General features: G+C 40.0%; 1 protein-coding gene across 3 annotated transcripts in view; it reads left to right on the plus strand.

Annotated features, from left to right (window-relative positions):
• Positions 1-20,852, plus strand: part of DNAJC3 (DnaJ heat shock protein family (Hsp40) member C3) — a 108,148-nt gene that overhangs the window by 54,353 nt on the left and 32,943 nt on the right. For all 3 annotated transcript variants that reach the window (XM_074021287.1, XM_005586110.4, XM_074021288.1), the window contains 2 exons: positions 17,824-17,976; positions 20,569-20,750. In XM_074021287.1, coding sequence (XP_073877388.1) covers positions 17,824-17,976; positions 20,569-20,750 — 335 coding nt within the window. The remainder of the gene's footprint in view (positions 1-17,823; positions 17,977-20,568; positions 20,751-20,852) is intronic.

Consider the following 20,852-nt stretch of genomic DNA (forward strand, 5'->3'; position numbering starts at 1 on the left):
TTATAAGTGACTAGATGTTTTTATCTTCTGTTTTCAGAACTTTCTCCTTGTTTTTGACTTTTGACAGTTTGACTATTATGTGCCATGGAGAAGTCCTTTTTGAACTGTGTCTGTTTTGGGTTATCTGAGCTTTCTGTCTATCGATGCCTAAATCTTTTGCTAGACTTGGGATGTTTTCAGCTATCGTTTTGTTACGTAAGTTTTTTATTACTGTGGTTTTCTCTTCACCTCTGTGACAATAAAAATTCAAATATTTTGTTACTTTATGGTGTTCTGTATGTCATATAAGCTTGTTTATTCTTTTTCATTCTTTTTTGTTTATTTTTTTTCTGATTGGCTAATTCAAAGGACCTGTCTTCAAGTTCTGAAATTGTTTGTTCTGCTTGCTGTAGTCTATTGTTGAAGCTCTTAAATGTATTTTAAAATTTCATTAAGTGAATTCTTTAGTTCCAGTATTTCTGTTTGATTCTTTTTTAAAATGATATGTATCTCTTTTATACATTTTTCATTCGTATGCTGGATTGTTTTTCTAGAATTTCTTTATATTGTCTGTCTCTGTTGTCTTATATCTCACTGAACTTTTTTACTGTCATATTGAATCCCTTTTCTGGCATTTCACGCATTTCTTTTTCATTGGAATCTGTTGCTGGAGAGTTATTGTTTTCTTTTGGAGGTGTCATATTTCATTGCTTTTTCATATTTAAGTTCTCATGTTGATATTTGTGCATCTGTTAATAATGTAACTGTCATTTCTTCAAATTTTTTGGATTTGCTTTTGTAGGAGAGTACTTTCTCTTTAAGATGTATTTATGGTTTTGGTTGGGTAGGGCACTTCGGCTTTGATTCTTGGTGTATGTAGTAGTATAGTATCCATATAATTTGTCTGACTGTAATCAGCGTCAGTGGTGTCTGTGATTTCTTCAGTGGCTTAAGGTGCAGTTGTTATTGGAAGCTGTTTTGTAGTTTTGCTGGGGATGGGGATGCCAGATAGGCCAGTTCTTGGGCCCCAGTGGGGGCAGTGGCAGGCCAAACATGCGTAACTTAGTACTCCAAGGTGGCATATACTGGCATTTATGTTAGTGGGTCCAACTAAGAATTATTGGACCAATTCTTGGGCCTCCAGGTGGCCTACTTTGGTACGGGGAATGGCAGCAGTGGACTGGACAGGTGGGCGGGTCCTCGGGTCCTTGGGTCCCTGGGCAGCAGTTGTGGTCTGGGCAATGACAGTAGCAGTGGTGGGGCAACCCTTTGGATCGCAGCTGGTCTGAGGTGGTCTTGGCGATGGCTACACTGTGCTGAGTGGGGCAGTCCCAGGCCACAGGTGGTGTGTCCTGGTGTGTGCCACTGTGGTGGTATGGCAGCCTGGGTGGGCTCACCCTCAAGCTCCAGGAAGGAGTGCTCAGGTGCCAATGGGTATAGACTGGGCAGATAAATTCCGAGGCCCCAGGATAGGATGCTTGGGCACTTGGGCAGAGGCAGGGGTGGTGAACCATGCCAGGCAGAACTATCCTCAGCCCCCGAGCCAGTGATGTGTACAGGTGCTGGCTGTGGTGGGTAAGGGAGGGGTGATCCCCAGACTTTCAGTGAAGTGCTTGGGTGGGGGCAGCAGTGGCTGTGCTGCAGTCCTGCTACTGGGTAAGGCAGGGATTTTTTCAGTGGCAGCAGCTGTAGGCAGGTGGCTGGGGAGCACACACTTTGTCCCTAGGTGGCAGCTGCTGGCAAGAGAGCCTGTGCTCAGTACATTTTAAAATGTGTAGCAATCCTGCTCCTGGGGTGGGAGGCTTGCTGCTAATGGCTTGTGCTTGGCTGTGCTGGGAGCAGCCAGCTGCAGTGACATCTGCAGGTGGGGGACTTCAGTGGGGCACAATGGATGTGGAGATGCAGAAACTGTTGGGTGGGCCCCAGGGCCGGATGCTGCCTGGTAAGGGCTGTATTCTCACAGGGGCACCATGTTGTAGGTGCGTAGGACTTGGAAGGTGTGTAGGATCCAGTGTGATCTCCTTTGGAGCAATGCCATCATGCAGTCTCCACACAGCAGGTTACTTTCAGGGCCCACAAGGGTTGAGAGGCTCTCCAGCTAGGATTGGAGGAGTCCACAGTGGGAATGTGGACTGCTGGGGATCACTTACTTACTCTTTACCCGCATTTGGAGCCTCTTTGGGCTCTTATCCCAGCCCAGCAGGCTGCCTCACTTCTCCCTTCTTCCTCTTCTTAGGTGTTTCCTGTCACTTCTCTGTTGGGACTCCAGTGTTCTCTCCTAGATGATCTATACTTGCTATTTTGTTTCTTCCTGGTGAAGAAGGTGACTTTCAGATACCTCTTGTCAGCCATCTTTGAATGCATTCCTCAGTCTTTAAATTTGATGAAGTTCAATTTGTTGATTTTTGTTTTTACTTCTGTAGACTGTGCTTTTGGTGTCATGTCTAAGAAGTATTCACTAAGTCCTAGGATCTAAAACTTTCCTCATATCTTCTAAAAGTTGTATGGTTTTATGTTTTACTTTTAAGCCCATAGTCTATTTAATTATTGTATGACGGTATGAGGTTTAGGTCGAAATACATTTGTTTTGCCTTTAGGTATCAGATTCCTTCAGCAGCATATTTTGAAAAGGCTTTCTTTCTTTCATTGAATTGCTTTTGCACCTTATTCAAAAATCAGTTGGCTGTACTTTTATGGGACTATTTCTGGGATATTTATTCCATTCCTTTGATGTATGTGTCTGTCCCTTTGTCATTCCTGCACTCTGTTGATTACTATAGCTAGATAGTATTAAAAGAAAAACTTCTGAGAATTTAAACTTAGCAGAGTTTATTTGAGCAAAGAATGATCAATGAAGTCATCACTCCTCACAACCAGAAAAGAGGGCTGGGCTCTGCAGTGTGGGCAGTGAGTACTTATAGACAGAAAACGGAAGTGAGGTACAGAAATCATTTGATTGGTTACAGCTAGGCCTTTGCCTTATTTGGATATGGTCTGGTCAGTTACCTGCCTGTGATTCGTGGCAGCTTGGCTGCTTATGATTGGCTGAGACACCACTGTTATTACCTTCTTAAGTTAGATTTTCAGTTTAAGTTAGGTTGTAGTTCATTAAGTGTAAGCTGAAAGTATGGAGACAGCCTCAGGCCAGTGGCCCCCTGCTTATTGATTAATTGACTGATTGAGACAGAATCTTGCCCTCGCACCCAGGCTGGAGTGCAGTGGCGTGATCTCGGCTCACTGCAGCCTCTGCCTCCTGGGTTCAAGCTATACTCCTGTCTCAGTCTCCCTAGTGACTGGGATCATAGGCACCCACTACCACGCCTGGCTAATTGTTTGTGTTTTTAGTGGAAATGGGGTTTTGTCATGTTGGCCAGGCTGGTGTTGAACTCCTGACCTCAAATGATCCACCCACCTTGGCCTCCCAAAGTGCTGGGATTACGGACATGAGCCACCGCGCCCGGCCGCCTCCTGCTTATTTAATAGTAGTTATCCTTAATATTGGGTAAAGTGGTTCTTCTCTCCTTTGTTCTTTGTCAAAATTGTTTTAGATATTTTAAGGTTGGTGTCTTTCCATATACATTTTAGAATAAACTTGTCTGTGTTTATAAAAAGTCTTGAGATATCTGAATAGGAGTTGTAATAAATTTATAGATTAATTTGGGGAGAATTGACCCCTTTATTATGTTGAGTCCTCCAATGCATGAACATAGTAAGGATGTCTCCATTTATTGAGGTCGCCTTCGATATCTTGCATCAGCAATTTTTAATTTAATATGCAGGTACTGTATGTGTTTTTTACATTTTTTAAAAAAGTGTATACCTAAGTATTTTATATTTTTAGTGTGATTGTAAATGGTATGTTTTAAATTCCAACTTTTGCATGGAATCATATTTTTGTGATTATTTCATAGGAAAGTACTCAACTTGTACTTAATTCTATGAGAGAAATCTTAATGGGCATTGAGATGGGAGACCAAGTTAAATTTCAAAACTACAAGTCATTTTTAAAAGTTATATTAAAACAATTTTGTATGTGTGTAAGAATAATTATAATTAGATTGGATTTGGTTTAGAGAAAAATACAAGCACAGGATTCATATATTTCAGAATCGTTTTATGTTAAGCTTTGTTTGAAGTAAATTTAGGTTGCCTGGAATAGTTTGTCCAAATTCATTGTAGGACTTAAAATTCAGATTAATAATTGGCAAATTCATATGTGTGTACTTTGATCAATATGTATAGTCCTGCTGAAGAATGGTAGAGAGGGAGACACAGGGTCTTGGAGTTGGAATGCTGAGAAAAATTTGTTTAACATGCTAAAAATTGATTAAATTTTAAGCATTTGGAACTCCAATTCCGCAGGACAGATGATAAAAGAATATTATCAGGCGGGTAACACAAGAAGTACAAATTCACAGTCAGTGCATACAGTGCCCAGTCTTCCAAATGAAGAGATGAGTATTAAAACTATTCAGAGGCCACTGGCCATTAAGTGGAGCAAAAATCAATACAGATTTTACAGCCTAATATTGATAGGTCTTAAAGGAAATGTTTCCAGTCATATAATAAGTTGACATTGCAAACATAAGCAGAGCTTTTGTGGTACAGTCTGGCATTAAGTATTACGAAAGAAAAACATTTTGCCCAGAGACACTTACTGGGGTGTCTAATAGTTTCTATTTGCTGTGGAAACTATTAGAGAATGTTGTATCTATATAATAGAATAATATTCGTTAATAAGAATTATTTAAGGTTTGGTTTATAAACTTGGGCATACATAATAACGTCAATTAAATGGCAATGTAAGAATTCTAAATGCTGATAACTACATAAAACTTTTATGTGTTAAATTGATATGACATGAATGACAATTATTTAAAGTTTCTAGCTCTTTTCCCTTGTGAGAATTGTCAGAATCAAAATGAAGTCACTTGTATTAAACTCTTAACAAAAAATAAATAAAGCCAGGAGGTTAAGAAGGGAGTTGTCACACACATGTCTATCATAAGAACTGCTGTAAAGCAGTTCTGAAGGGCTCTTCTGCGCATATGCCTGTAATAAGAACTTTTGCCAGCAGTCCCTGCATCTCTACATCCATGGAGCCCCATTGACATTCCCCACCTGCAGCGGCCACTGCAGCTCAGACTGCAGCTTGCTACATGCGTCACAAAGATAGCTAGCTGGATGCACAGGAACATTTGACTGACACAGCCTCCCCTGTATCCAATGTTCTCTTTGTTTCCAAACAAATTCCCTATGCTTTTCCCTTTTGCCTTTAAAAGCTTCTCCTGGCTTCAACCTGTTTGGATATGCCTGTGGTCCCTATAGCCCTCATATGCTGGATTTGCAAATCCCCTGCACCCCCCAGAATAAACTCAGTTCAATAAACTCTTTGGAGAATGGTTGACACTCTTGTAAAGTTGTATTCAATACACTTTGAAGAAAAAAGAAAAGCTTTGGAACAAGAGGTAGAAACCTTGAGTTTTAGATTGGACTTTGTACTTCAGCCATGGTTTCTGCAGCACTCACAATATACTGGGTGTGTTGCTGAGTGGTTTGCATGGATTATTCTACCTCTAGGGGCAGAGGACTGCTGTATTCATAGTCTCAGTTTATAGCAGAGGAAATTGAGGCTTAGAGCAGTTTAGTAACTTGTTCAAGGCTACACCAGTAGTTGGCAAGTAGGTTTTAGATTCCAGGGCCTGCACTCTGAAGCACTGTGCTGTTCTCCCCTCTGTTATAATTAGTACTTGTCCATATGCATCCTTTGAAGACTACTTCTGTGGAATATGGGCACAGGTCTCAACTGTATGGACAGTTTTACAAAGTGTGGAATAGAATAGTTGCTACCATCTGCATAAAAGTAAGAACATACATATTTGCTTGAATGTGGATAAAATACCCCTGGAAAGATATGCAAGAAACTGATAATATGGATTATCTTCTGGAGGAAAATTATACCGTGCGACTTTATTGCCTTCTCAAAAAAAGTGTAAAATGTTTACTTTATACATTTTGTGTAAGTGGCCTTGAAAGTTCTTGCCTTCTGGGAACATCACACACCGGGGCCTATCATGGGGAGGGGGGAGGGGGGAGGGATTGCATTGGGAGTTATACCTGATGTAAATGACGAGTTGATGGGTGCAGCACACCAACATGGCACAAGTATACATATGTAACAAACCTGCACGTTATGCACATGTACCCTGCAACTTAAAGTATAATAATAATAAATAAATTTAAAAAAAAAAAAAAAAGAAAGTTCTTGCCTTCTAAGGACCTCATTTTCCTCATTGTGAAGTGTAGAAGTTGAATAGATGACAAATTCCTATCTTTATTGTTGATACCATATAATGGATGATTTTTGAGTCTAGTTTGAAAAGATGAAATTTATGTTATGACTATTTCATATTTACCAATTACAGAATTTTTATACTTTAATTTTTGAAGATTTGTGAGTATAAATGATATATAATAGTTTGATTATTTTATATGTTCTTGGTTAAATGAGCTTTTTGTGTAATGATCACTTACCAGCCTATAAAATGTACTAAGCATTTCATCTTACTAACGTAGTGCTGGATACAACCAGGTAGATATGTTTAGCTACATTTTATGTAATAGAACAGAAGTTTGAATAGGCGTTCTTTCTTTCTGGGCTCCAGTGAGAAGCTCATTCTTGTTTGTTTGTTTTTTTTTTTTTTGTATTTTTAGTAGAGACGGGGTTTCACCAAGTTAGCCAGGATGGTCTCGATCTCCTGACCTCGTGATCCGCCCGTCTCGGCCTCCCAAAGTGCTGGGATTACAGGCTTGAGCCACCGCGCCCGTACTGTATACCGATTACTCAGCTGGGGCGAGGGCTGTCTGCATAAAAGTATCTCCTCAGGTTCATAATTGCTGTCTTAGTCTTAAATTGGATCTTAGATCATTTGATTTGTCTTTGAGCTGTCAGTGACTCTTAATCAGTGCATACAGTCATTTGTTAGTTCAGTGAGCATTTGAGTGTATGTTCTTTGCGAGGAAGCTAGTCTCTGCCTTCCAAGATACTAGAGTAAGAATTAATCAGGCAAATATGATATATGATAAGTACGTGATTGAGTCCTCTGGGAACATGTGGAAGGGTCACCTAACTTAACTGTGATTGGGGGAGGAGGGGTCTGGATTCAAGAAGGGCATTCCTAAAGGAGGTTACTTGCTTGAAATCTGAATTTTAAAAGGATGCATCAGTGTAAGCAAGGTGGGTAGGAGGACGCAGGGCAACGGTGAGAGCCTGTGTAAGAATGGGAGGCAAGCACGTACCTATCATTTAGGAAATGTCCAGTAGGCTGGAGTATGAGAATATTGACAGGCAAGTGGAGGGTGTTGATTGTAAGGAGGACATTATATAGTGCCAGGAGTTGGCTCTTTATGGCCATTGAACGTTTATGTTGGAAATATTATGAACAGTTTTTTTTCTTAGCATGATCGACTGATTGCTCTGAAGAATGGATTGGAAGACGACAAGGGGAGAAGCAGAGAGTCTGCTAAATGAGACTGTTGCAGTAAATAAGTAATCCAAGTGTAACCTTACAGTGGTCAAAGAGTAGGCTAATGTAGGTGGGGTAGGAATTTAGGAGGTCGGCTCCAGGGAGATGCACTGACTGGGGTGACAAAAAAAGGAATCATGATATCCAGGTTTCTGGATCGTTCAGATTGTCCATGCTATTCCCTGAGATAGTCCCAGAGAGAAATCATTTAGGGAAGAGGGACAGGTAGAGGAAATATGACTGTCTTATTTCTATAAAAACTTCCTGATTCTCACTAACTTGTTTTGTTTAATAATTTGTAATCTGTGAATTCTTCCCTTTTATCTCAAATCCAACATACTTTCCTAAATGCAGTTTAAACTCATTTATTCTTGGTCTTCATTGTTTACTGTATCTTTGCTATTCATGCTTTGGGCTTACGTGGATAATATTTCAATTTAGGCAGTGTTCCATGAGATCCAAATACAAAAAAGCAATGATCCATTTAAATAGTCATTTCACATAACTATATTTTTTATTTTGACAAAGCTAGAAACTTGCATTTTGATTGTGAGAAAGCATGTATTAGGTAAATAATGGTGCCAGTTGCAATTTAATTTTTAAATCAAGTATAAACCTTTGGTAAGACATTTGATAAACTCTCCATTGTTGGTCTGTGGATCTGTATCAGTTGTAAACAATTCAAACTAACATAAATCTATTATATATCAAAATAACTGTCATCATTTTTTTTTCATCTTTAATTATTTAATGCATAAAGGACCATTATATTGTTTCAGGATAACTAACTCAGAATAACCAAAGTTTTGGCTGGGCAAGGTGGCTTATGTCTGTAATCCCAGCACTTTGGGATGCCAAGGTGGGCAGATCACCTGAGGTCAGGAGTTTGAGACCAGCCTGGCCAACATGGCGAAACCTTGTCTCCACTAAAAACACAAAAATTAGCTGGGCGTGGTGGCACATGCCTGTAATTCCAGCTACTCAGGAGGCTGAGGCAGGAGAATTGCTTGAACCCAGGAGGCAGAGGTTGCAGTGAGCCAAGATTGCATTATTGCACTCCAGCCTGGGTGACAGAGTCAGACTCCATCGCCAAAAAAAAAAAAAAAAAAAAAAAAGAACCAAAGTTTTAAAAGAATACTCAAAGTATTATGAACCAAGAATAAAGGAGAATAGTACTTTAAAGTCATAAAGTCAGTTTGGTTATAATTTAAAGATAGTGCTTTATGCTGTGACCCAGATAACTGTTCTGGTTTTTATTGATTCAGATTTAATACTGGATCACATACTGTAATTCACCAACTGTAAGGAGCTATCAATTGTAAGAATTTATGTGCTACTAGAAGAATAAATGCTGCCAATTAAATAATGCCATCTTATAACTTAATATGTTAAATTTATGCTTATGGAAAGAACTATTTGAGACTTAGGTATGCATTTTTGTTACATCATACTGCTCTATTCATTGCCTTCCTGCATACATTAATTTCTTGAAGATTTTAAGTGGAATTTAAACTCAGTATGTGTAGTAAGTACCAAAAATGCCCGTAACACAAATGAAGTGTGCTAGATCATTCTTGTGTATGTGTGATCATGCTGACTGGCTGATGGGTAAGACTCCATCCATTTTCAGATTCATCCCTCTTTGAGAGAGATTCAAATGTGTTTTCTTACCACCTTGCTGAGATGTGGGCCAAAGGGAAAGAGGAAGGGATGAGGATTAAAAGATGCCAACAGTAAAATGGAGTAAGACTCTATCATATCAGGAAAAGAGGGATCTACTATGACTGTTAGGATATATGGCTTAAATAATAAAGTAGAGCCATTTATTGAAGAGATTGATGGGGGAGGGGTAGCAGTGGGTTGAACACTAAAGGTTCACTGCAACCTCTGCCTCCCAGGTTCAAGGGATTCTCATGCCTCAGCCTCCCGAGTAGCTAGGACTACAGGCGTGCACCACCACGCCCAGCTTTTTTTTTTTTTTTTCTTTGGTATTTTTAGTAGAGCCAGGGTTTCACCTTGTTGGCCAGGATGGTCTCGATCTCCTGACGTTGTCATCCGCCCACCTCGGCCTCATGGGGATTACAGGCTTGAGCCACCGCGCCCAGCCGAAACTGTGGGTTTTAAAGATGGCGCGTTATGCTGTGACTCAGATAGCTGTTTCCAAAGCTCTCTTATGTACATATCCAGTATCAGGCAGTCGGTTTGCCTAGTTGACATTTAGATGTCTCCAATCAAACACCTAAATGGCAGCTCAGTAACAGGCACAATGTGGAATTCTGTTTCCCATCTTCAACCTATTTTTCCCCCTCCGCCATCAATCTCTTCAATAAATGGCTGCACTCCAGCCTGGTGACAGTGGGAGACCCTGTCTCAAAACAAAGTAAAACAAAACAAAACAAAAAGGCCCACGGTTTCCTCCTGTATAAAATGGAGATAATCCGATCTGCCCTTTAAGGTTTTAGGTTTAGCTTAGAGTAGTGCCTGGAGCATAGAAAGCTCTCAATAAGTGTTTTCTGCTATCATGATTGATCTCCATCATCTGTAGCATGGGCTTTAGAGATAGAGACCTTAGTTTGAGTTTAAGCAAGACTTACAGCAAGTTATATAATAATACAATTTTTTTTTTTTTGAGGTGGAGTTTTGGTCTGTTGCCCAGGCTGCAATGCAGTGGTGTGATCTCTGCTTACTGCAACCTCTGCCTCCTGGGTTCAAGCAGTTCTCCTGCCTCAGCCTCCTGAGTAGCTGGAATTATAGGCCTGCACCACCACTCCCAGCTAATGTTTGTATTTTTTAGTAGAAATGGTGTTTCTCCATGTTGGCCAGGCTGGTCTCAAACTCCTGGCCTCCAGTGATCCACCCACCTCAGCCTCCCAAAGTGCTGGGATTATAGGCGTGAGCCCCCACACCTGGCCCAATTACTCAATTTGTCTGTAAACTGGAAATAGTGAAACCGAGTTCATGGGTAGTATTCTTAGTACTAACTGAAAAAGAAAAGCAAGGAAGCATCTCTAGGTATGCAAAATAGACTTAGGACATATATTCTGGGGCTAGGTGAGGAGGCTCACACCTGTAATCCCAGCACTTTGGGAGGCCAAGGTGGGAGGATTGCAGCTTGAGACTAACCTAGGCAACATAGTGAGGCCATGTCTCTACAGAAAATAAAATAGTTAACTGGGTATGGTGACACACACCTGTAGTCCTAGCTACTTGGGAGGTGGAGGCAAGAGGATCACTTGAACCGAAGTCTCTGAGGTTACAGTTAGCTCTGATCATGCTACTGCACTCCAGCCAGAGTGACAGAAGGAGACCCTGTCTCTAATTTAAAAGAAGGAAAAAGACATATATTCTGCTTTTTAGCAGTTTACACTTTAGTTTCTGGAAATAAGTCCTAAACATATATGTGCAAGATTAACAATACAGAGAAACTTGTGAGAAGTTGACTTATGAGCTTTCTAGGTAGCAAGACAAGATTGGGAACCACATAGTCAGGAGACGCACTTCAGTTTTTCTCTTGATTAACTGTGTGATGCTGGGCAAGTTGTTTACTGTCTGTGAGACTCAGGATTTTCACTTATACAATGTGAGAGTTAATTGGGCAAGATGATTTCTTAGGATACCTCTGTTTTGAAGGGTTTCTTAAAGTGATTTAAATATTTAGAGGAAAGGTGATTACTCCAGAAAGCTTGGAGGAGATGGGACTTGAGAAAACAGAGTGGTTTGATTAAAAACTACAAATGGCACAAGAGTCTTTTGGAGTTTTTGAAGGTCTCTGTTTTGTGTGTTACAATTAGGAGACATTAGCTGTATTAATCTGTTCTCATGCTGCTAATAAAGACATACCCAAGACTGGATGATTTATAAAGGAAAGAGGTTTAATAGACTCACAATCTCACATGGCTGGGGAGGCCTTACAATCATGGTGGAAGGTGAAGGAAGAGCAAAGGGACTTCTTAAATGGCAGCAGGCAAGAGAGTGTGTGCAGGTGAACTGCCCGTTATAAAACTATCAGATCTCATGAAACTTACTCACTATCATGAGAACAGCAGGGGAGGGACCCACCCCTGTGATTCAGTTGCCTCCCACTGGGTCCCTCCCATGACACATGGGAATTATGAGAGCTACAATTCAAGATAAGATTTGGGTGGGGACACAGCCAACCACATCAATTAGCTATATTCCTACATTTTCCTGCTTCTTTAGTTATATATTAAACAACTATTTGAGCTCATCCTCTATGTCCGTTTTCCTTGTGCAGGGTGTGTCTAGGATGGTGGTTCTTGGGATTGGCCTTAGGATCTCATTATAGTGTTAAATATTGAGGTTGCCAAAGAGCTTTATTTTTCAGTATTTACTATATTAGAAATAAATTTGAGAAATTAAAATAACTTAATGAAAAGTTACTACATGTTAATATTTTTTGTGTAAAAGTAACTGTTTACAAAAGCCAAATTTTAGTATTGAGTAGTGTTTGTTTCACATATTTGCAAATTTTATTAATATCTGTCTTAATTGAAGATAACAATTCTCATATCTGCTTCTGTATTCAATCTGTTGTGATTTATGCTTTTGTTGAAGTATATTGAAGATACTATGGCCTCACAGATAGGCAGTTAGAAAAAGAATATTTTTGTATTCTTTTTAATTACGAGTATTCTTCTTTGATGTTCCACAAAACTCCACTTGCGATTATATAGGTTAGTTGCATATGGACTCTGAATCCTTATTAATGAACTTATAACACTCTCTGTTATCATAAAATGCATTGGTTTATCTTGTCCTTTGAATGGGTTCTTTATCTTTTATCCGTAGATGCTTTTGTTCTCACAGACCCCTGAAAGGGCATTAAGGAATCCCAGGGATTCCTAGGTCACACTTTGAGAATCACTGCTACAGTGTTATCTGCCTCAGAAAGTGGTTGCTACTTTAAGGTTATGGATATTTTTAGCCTGGCAGATAAATTTGTCCTGTCCTGTTAAGTGGTTATGTGAATTTATATTCCTACTAGCAGTATAGGGGAGTTCTAGGTATGCAACCTCTTCAACACTTCATGTGAACAGATAGTGTGAATTTTGCTAACCTGTTAGTGTGAGAAAGGCTCTTTGAGGTTCTTTGTGTATATTTCTATTGGGTTCTAGTTATCCAACTATTTCCTTTTTTCTTCTTCTTCTTATTTTTTGAGACGGACTCTCGCTCTGTCGCCCAGGCTGGAGTGCAGTGGCGCGATCTCCACTCACAGCAAGTTCTGCCTCCCAGGTTCACACCATTCTCCGGCCTCAGCCTCCCAAGTAGCTGGGACTACAGGCGCCTGCCACCATGCCCAGCTAATGTTTTTGTATTTTTAGTAGAGACAGAGTTTCACCATGTGAGCCAGGATGGTCTCGATCTCCTGACCTTCTGATCCACCCACCTCGGCCTCCCAAAGTGCTATTCAACTATTTCTTTTCCATCCATCCACCCTCCTTCTTCTTCCCTCCTGCTTTCTCCCCACCCTCAATGGATTTAGCTGATTCTTCCTTAGTCTTTTCTTTCCATATGGTTATACACGCTGTGTCTTTTTCTCATAGTCATTACCTCAGGAATTTTAATATGCATGCTTAACAAGGTAATCAAAACACAAGGATGTTAGAACACTTTAATTCAGTCACTCACCGCCTGACTTGTATACTGTTGTTTCCAAAAACATTAGTTCTTTATGTTTTTTTCTTTTTCTTTTTCTTTTTTTTGGACATTCAAATTAGTGTTATTTTTGTATAGTTCTTTTAACAAGAAACATATGTGCAGAAAGAGTATGTGAGGGCAAATTCTAGAATTCACTGCAGAATGTAATGTTGCATATACCTCAAGTGTTACATATTTTTCTATATGCTATCAAATAATATCAAATGAAAATTTAAATTTTTGCTACTTACCCCAAAACATTAAATAGAATTAGAAATATTAATTTCTTGAGGAATAAGCAATTCATTGAATATATTTTATGCCAAAGTCTGATTTTATTTCGACTTCAGAGAAGTCAAAGGTTCTATTATTCTAGGACCTTAATCACTGTAGCGTTAATAGAGGGGACCCAGTTTAAGTGGGCTAATATCTAATACCATGGGAAATAAATGGAGCATCTTTCTAAAGTGTGTGTTAGCACTTTTCAGAGTACTTGCTATGTGTTACGTAGAGTATCTTCTTAATCTCTCAGTCACTGCCCTACAGGGTGTTGGTATTATTATCCCTCTTTTATTGGTAAAGAAAATGCAGAAAAGACATAGCTAATTAGTGGTTGCCAGGATTGGGGTTTAATAAATTCATCTAGACTTTATTTTAAAGCAATATCTGTTTGGAAATATTCACAGCCCAGTCACTGAGAAATGGTAAAATTTCCACACTGTGTTCCTACTGTATTGGTTATCTGCTGCTAGATAAGAAATTATCCAATGTTAGCAGCTTGAAGTAACACACATTTATGTGATTTCACAGTTTATGGGGTCAGGAATCTGGGCATGGTGTAGCAGGGTCTGCTACTAACTACAGGGTCATGGGCTACAGTGAAGGTGTGAGATAGGGCTACAATAGTATTTGAGGGCTTGGCCAGTAAAGGATCTGCCCCTAAACTTACTCAGTTGGCAGTATTTAGTTCCTCTTGAGGTGTTAGACTGTTGGCCAAAGTCTTGCCTTGGTTGTTTCTCACATGGGCCTCTCATATCTCACAACATGGCAGCTTCCTTTATCATAGCCAGCAAGTGAGAAGGTGAGAGGGAGTGCTAGCACAATGGAAGTCAGTTTTTTGTGACCTAATCAAGGACGTGACAGCTTATCACTGTGGTCATACTCTGTTTTTTAACAAACTTTTATACTGAAAAACAACAGACCTAGGTTCATACCTCTCTTACCTTATATTAAGATAAATTCAAAATGCATCAGAGATTTAAGTGTAAAAAAAAGGCCGGGCGTGGGCTGGGTGTGGTGGCTCACACCTGTAATTCCAGCACTTTGGGAGGCCAAGGTGGGTGGATCACTTCAGGTCAGGAATTCAAGGCCAGCCTGGTCAACATAGTGAAACCCCATCTCTACAAAAATACAAAAATTAGCCAAGCATGGTGGCGTGCACCTGTAATCCCAGCTACTTGGGAGGCCGAGGCAGGAGAATCACTTGCACCCGGAAGGTGGAGGTTGCAGTGAACTGAGATTGCACCACTGTACTCCAGCCTGGGCGACAGAGTGAGCCTCCATCTCAAAAAAAAAAAAAAAAAAAAAAAAGTTGTGGCTGTGGCTGAGTGCAGTGGCTCATGCCTGTAATACCAGCACATTGGGAGGCCAACACGGGAGGATCACATGAGTCCAGGAGGGCAACATAGTAAGAACGTGTCTCTACTGAAAACAGACAAACTTAGCTGGGTTATTCTGTTTGTTAAAAGGAGTTACCAGGTCCGCCTCATGCTCCAGAAAGGCATGAATACCAGGAGGCGAGGATCACTGGGGGCCGTCTTAGAAGGCTGCTTACCACAACTGCCAACCCGGTGTTTTTATTTGAGGTGCCAGAGGTAGAGGTGCAGTCATACAGAAGGCTCCTCATCTCTTTGAATAAGCCCCCAGCCCATAGCTATTCTGGGTTATTTTTCTAGAAGCTGAGTGACCAGGATACATAGTGAGAAGTAAAAAATATAAAATATTGTCATAGGAAGGATTTGGCTGAAAGAGTCAGAAATGTGAAAGCCCTAAGGAAGACAAAGGATGTCAAGAAACGTGAAAAAGGGAGGAATGAGGGAATTGTCAGCAAGGACCATTCTCTACACGCAGGTGTAGAGAAAACGAGGAGGTAATTGAGAGGAGTCAACAGCCTCGTGGTAATAATAAAAATCTTCGTCTCAGACGGGCACAGTGGCTCACATGTGTAATCCCAGTGCTTTGGAAGGCTGAGACAGGAGGATCATCTGAGGCCAGGAGTTGGAGAACAACCTGGGCAACGTAGTGAGATGACCCTGTCTCTACAAAAAAATAATAAAAAAATTAGCTGGCTGTAGTGGTGTGCACCTGTAGTTGCAGCTACTTGGGAGCTGGGACTCGAGGATTGCTTGAACTGAGGAGCTGGAGATTGCAGTGAGCTAAGAACATGCCACTACACTCCAGCCTGAGAGACAGAGAAAGACTCTGTCCCCTGTCTCTTTAAAGAATAAAAAAATTGGCTGGACTTAGTGGCTCACGCCTGTAATCCCAGCACTTTGGGAGGCCGAGGCAGGCGGATAACAAGGTCAGGAGTTCAAGACCAGCCTGGCCAATATGGTGAAACCCCATTTCTACTAAAAATACAAAAACTAGCTGGGCGAGGCGGCAGGCGCCTGTAGTCCCAGCTACTCAGGAGGCTGAGGCAGGAGAATTGCTTGAACCCGGGAGACGGAGGTTGCAGTGACCCGAGATTACACCGCTGCACTCCAGCCTGGGTGACAGAGCGAGACTCTGTCTCAAAAAAAGAATTAAAAAATCCCCCCAAACCCAAACTTCATCTCACTTGACTCTCTTTGAAACTCTCAGGCTTCTAAGGAAACCCTTTGTTTCTCCAACTCCTTTCTTACCTCCTTGGAAGAATCCTCTCTCCCTCTTCTCCACCTCTCTTCCGGCCTCACAGAGGCCTCGATGGCCTGAGCTCACTCCCTCTTTCCTGTTCCCATTACCTGAGCCCTCCAGCCTCTGTCCCGAGATTTAGGGCCTCTCCTCTCACCTTCCAACAAGAAAAATTATGTGGAGGAAATTAGACTCCAATGTTTCAGAGGAAAAAAGGTACAAATTCGATCCTGAAGAGGCCGTCAGTGTTTGATACATTCTATTGAAAAGAGTCAGGAGTGTACTCATAGGAAACAAGTTAATCAATAAACTTTTACCCAGAGCAAAGTGACAGTGCACACACATTCATACTCTCTCTGATGGCTTTTATCCGAAGTATTCAAGACCACCCAAAGGATGATAAAACAGAGACAAGCATGTCTGGCTGCAAACAACACCCTTAAACTGGATGATGCAATCATTTGGGGAACCCCTCCCCCAGAGTGAGTGGAGGTTACCAATTCCTAGTTACCTATGAATACTTCAAGTCCTGTCCTTCAAAAGTCAAGGGTTAAAACAGACAAAATGTCATCGCTAATATATCCTAAAACACAAAATGGACAAGTATAAAACCCTTGCCAATAAATAATATTGATAAAGTTTCTCATTTGGAGTGTTCTCTCCCACCAGGTTGGTAGTGGGAATATCCTTTAAAAATTAATCCACTGAAAGGAGGAGGAGTGTGATTGACTCATTGAGGAGGCAGATTTCTAGAATTAACTTTCCTTTGTCTGTACCTCATCCAAAATTGGAGCCCTTCAGTTATAGTTTCCATCTTAATAAGAATACTAAGATTTCAGAAATTGGTACATGTAAACTACAATCTTAACCTCCCCTCAGGTTTAAAAAGTGTAGCTATCTGGTTTTCTGAGACATTATTTTTTTGTCTGGAGGAAGAAATTGTTGAGTCCGTGTGCATAGGGCTGGGATTGGGAGTGGGGTGAACTGTAAGTAAAAACAAGGGATCTTACTGGGGTGATGGAAATGATCTAACACTGTGCTGATGGTTGCACAGCTTGGTAAATTTATTTTTAAAAAATCAAAGAATTGTACATTCGAAATGAGCAATTTTATGTTATATAAATGATGTCATTATAAAGTTATTTTAAAAAGAGGCAGTGTGCAGATCTCTTAAAACCACATCATGCACCTTTTAGTAAGGTATTACTCTTATTTCCTTCTAAATTCTTTCTTATACTTTAACCCTTTTGGTATCAGATCTTTTTAAAAATCTTATAGCCTCTAAAAAAGCTGGTCTCTTCTTTCAGTTTCCCTATGTGTTTCATTATTTTGGTTATTTTATACTTAAAAAAATAGGAACTATAACTAGAAGGCAAAATAAATAAAACTCAGGTTAATTTATTCTTCAGAATAAATTGTAAGGCATATTTATATACTCTGCAGCTATATGTAAGAAGGTGAGAAACGTGCTTTCCTTCCTCTGTTCTTCTCTGTCCTTTCACATGCCTACATGTATTTGCTTCCCGGTAAGTTAGCGGGACCCAGGTCTTCTGAGTCTAGATCTGTTGTTCATGCTCGTGGACCATATCGGTAGAAATCAGGGGCCTTCCCTGCTGCATCCAGTCATCAGACAAGCCAGTTTTTCCAGTATCTCTTTACCTTTTTACCCAATGAACTTAAGTATTTGGAATGGTTGACCCTTGTGTATATTATAGGTATCAGACTTAAGAGATTAAAAACTCTGCTTAATTTTTTATTTTCCGTATAGCTCAAATCTAATCCAAGTGAAAATGAAGAAAAGGAAGCGCAGTCTCAACTTATAAAATCTGATGAAATGCAGCGTTTGCGTTCGCAAGCACTTGATGCTTTTGAAAGTGGAGATTATGCTGCTGCTATAGCCTTCCTTGATAAGATTTTAGAGGTAAGTCTCTTAGATACTGCAGTTGACCAGCCTAACACTTACTGTAAGGCACATTTATATACTTTGACATGTCACATATCACAAAAACCTAGACAGGAGAAAATCAGGTTGGTCCTTGGGCTTTTAACTCTTAAGTATAAAATAATGTTTATATAAAACAAAATTTGGACTGAAGTTTTCAGTAAATGTACTGAATGTGCTGTAGCATGAGAGTTAAATATGTTTATATATTGCTTGCTTTGCTATTTTAGTTGATTTTGTATTTTTTTGGGAAGAAAACTAGGGGTTAGATAATGGGATAAAAGATGAAAGAGATGGTTGGAATAAAAGGAAAAATGATGTTCGGGAGGAAAGAGGAATGTTTAGAGAAAAATTTCTAGAAAATAAGGCAGATAAAGAGTTGATAGTATGTACCTGTAGTCCTAGCTACTTGGGAGCTGAGGCTGGAGGATCACTTGAGCCCAGGAATTCGTGGCTGCAGTGAGCTGTGATCGCTCCACTGTCCCCCAGCCTGGGCAAGAGAATGGGACCCTGCCTCTAAAAATATTAATAATTGACTGAGTACGGTGGCTTATGCCTGTAATCCCAGCACTTTGGGAGGTCGAGGTGGGTGGATCACTTGAGGCCAGGAGTTTGAGACCAGCTTGGCCAACATGGCAAAACCCTGTGTCTTAAAAAGAAAAAAAAAAAATGGTGTGGTGGTTCATGCATGCCTGTGATCCCAGCTGAGGCGCTGAGAAGCGGAGGTTGCAGTGAGCCGAGATCATGCCAAAAAAAAAAAAAAAAGAATAATAATAATGGTTGATAGAATCCAGAGAGTTCTAGCTAGGGAAATCTAAGTCTAGGTTTCCTTGCCTCTGAAGGATTTAATGACAACTGATTTCCGAAGGAAGTCTACTGAAATATTCAAATGGAAGCAGTCGTAATTCACATTTATTTAAGATTTTCACAGTATTTTGATAGACAGTTTCATTTAATTTTGGCTTTAAACTTATATGTAGAATGGACATCTTGTTGATAATTTTACAGAAGATATTGTGATATGGTCTAGTAGAATTCATGTTTTACTGGGTTATTTTGTTTATGCTTTAAGGAAATATAGTTTACATTTTTACCTTCCCATAGACCATTTTGACTTAGCTCATTGTCCATGATATTTATGTATAATGTTGATTTTGATATTTTCGTATATGTGAAAAGTCAATACGAGTTTAGAACAGCTCTAAGAAATATGCAAAGATACTTCCACCAGCCTTATTGATGAGCTCTTGGGTTTATGATTTGAAGAATACTATTGTGTTTACTAAACCCTTATGAACTTTTTGGGAATAGGGATGGTGAAGCCTCAACCTCCTGCTTTCTCACGGTATTTTTTTCTTTTCTTTTCTTTTCTTTTCTTTTCTTTTCTTTTCTTTTCTCTTCTCTTCTCTTCTCTTCTCTTCTCTTCTCTTCTCTTCTCTTCTCTTCTCTTTCTTTCTTTTTTATTTTTTTCTTGATATGAGGATTTACTTTTAAGGAGGTGACAGTTTACAGAAGATAATTTCTTTTTTTTTTTTTTTTTTTTTTTTTTTGAGGCGGAGTCTCGCTCTGTCGCCCAAGCTGGAGTGCAGTGGCGCGATCTCGGCTCACTGCAAGCTCCGCCTCCCGGGTTCCCGCCATTCTCCTGCCTCAGCCTCCCGAGTAGCTGGGACTACAGGCGCCGCCACCACGCCCGGCTAATTTTTTTGTATTTTTAGTGGAGACGGGGTTTCATTGTGTTAGCCAGGATGGTCTCAATCTCCTGACCTCGTGATCCGCCCGTCTCGGCCTCCCAAAGTGCTGGGATTACAGGCTTGAGCCACCGCGCCCGGCCGATAATTTCTTAAAACATTTTTTTGTTTAGAGACTTGGTCTCTCTCTCTGTTACCTAGAGTGGAGTGCAGTGGTACGATTATAGCTCACTGTAACCTCAACCTCCTGGGCTCAAGTGATCCTCCCACCTCAGCCTCCTGAGTAGCTGGGACCACCGGTGTGTTCCACTGCACCCAGTTAATAATTTTAAATTTTTTGTGGAGATGAGATCTTGCTATGCTGCCTAAGCTGGTCTGGAATTATAGGCATGAGCCACTGTGCCCAGCTAAGAATTTAATGTGGTTATTAGCAGAAAAAAGTAGTTTGCCAATTTAGAACCTAGATTTTATTTTTTGACTACAAATTAGAATTGTTGATTAAGTATAAAAATCTGATAACAGAATATTCTCTTCAAATATGCTTCACTAGGAACAACCCTCCAATAGTAAATGCTATGTTTTCTTATTTTCAGTGTCTTAGAATTATATAATCGAAGGAGGTAAGAAAAGGGCCTTGTTATTATATATATCCCTTCCCCCATTAGAATTCATTTACAACATTTTTGGAGAAACTATTTTGTCACATCAGTTTTGTCACATTTAAATTGTATCAGATTTTAAAATAATATTTGCAGTCTATAAGTCATCACATTAATTGAGAATGTTTTATGTTGATAAATACGTAGATAAAAAATACGTGGAATGCAACAATGAATGTGCATAATATTTTCTTCCTTAAAGTCTAGTTCTTTTGTTCCTCAAGGTTTGTGTTTGGGATGCAGAGCTACGGGAACTTCGAGCTGAATGTTTTATAAAAGAAGGAGAACCTAGGAAAGCTATAAGTGACTTAAAAGCTGCATCAAAGTTGAAGAATGATAATACTGAGGCGTTCTATAAAATAAGCACACTGTACTACCAGCTAGGAGACCACGAACTGTCCCTCAGGTCAGTCCTACTGACACACGTCTGATCTTCTTTAATTGTTGGCAGTAAGATAACCTCATCTTGTTTTAACATTTTAATATTAAATTAATAAGATGATGGTGG

The sequence above is a fragment of the Macaca fascicularis genome, chromosome 17, assembly GCF_037993035.2.
Source record: "Macaca fascicularis isolate 582-1 chromosome 17, T2T-MFA8v1.1".
Taxonomy (NCBI): domain Eukaryota; kingdom Metazoa; phylum Chordata; class Mammalia; order Primates; family Cercopithecidae; genus Macaca; species Macaca fascicularis.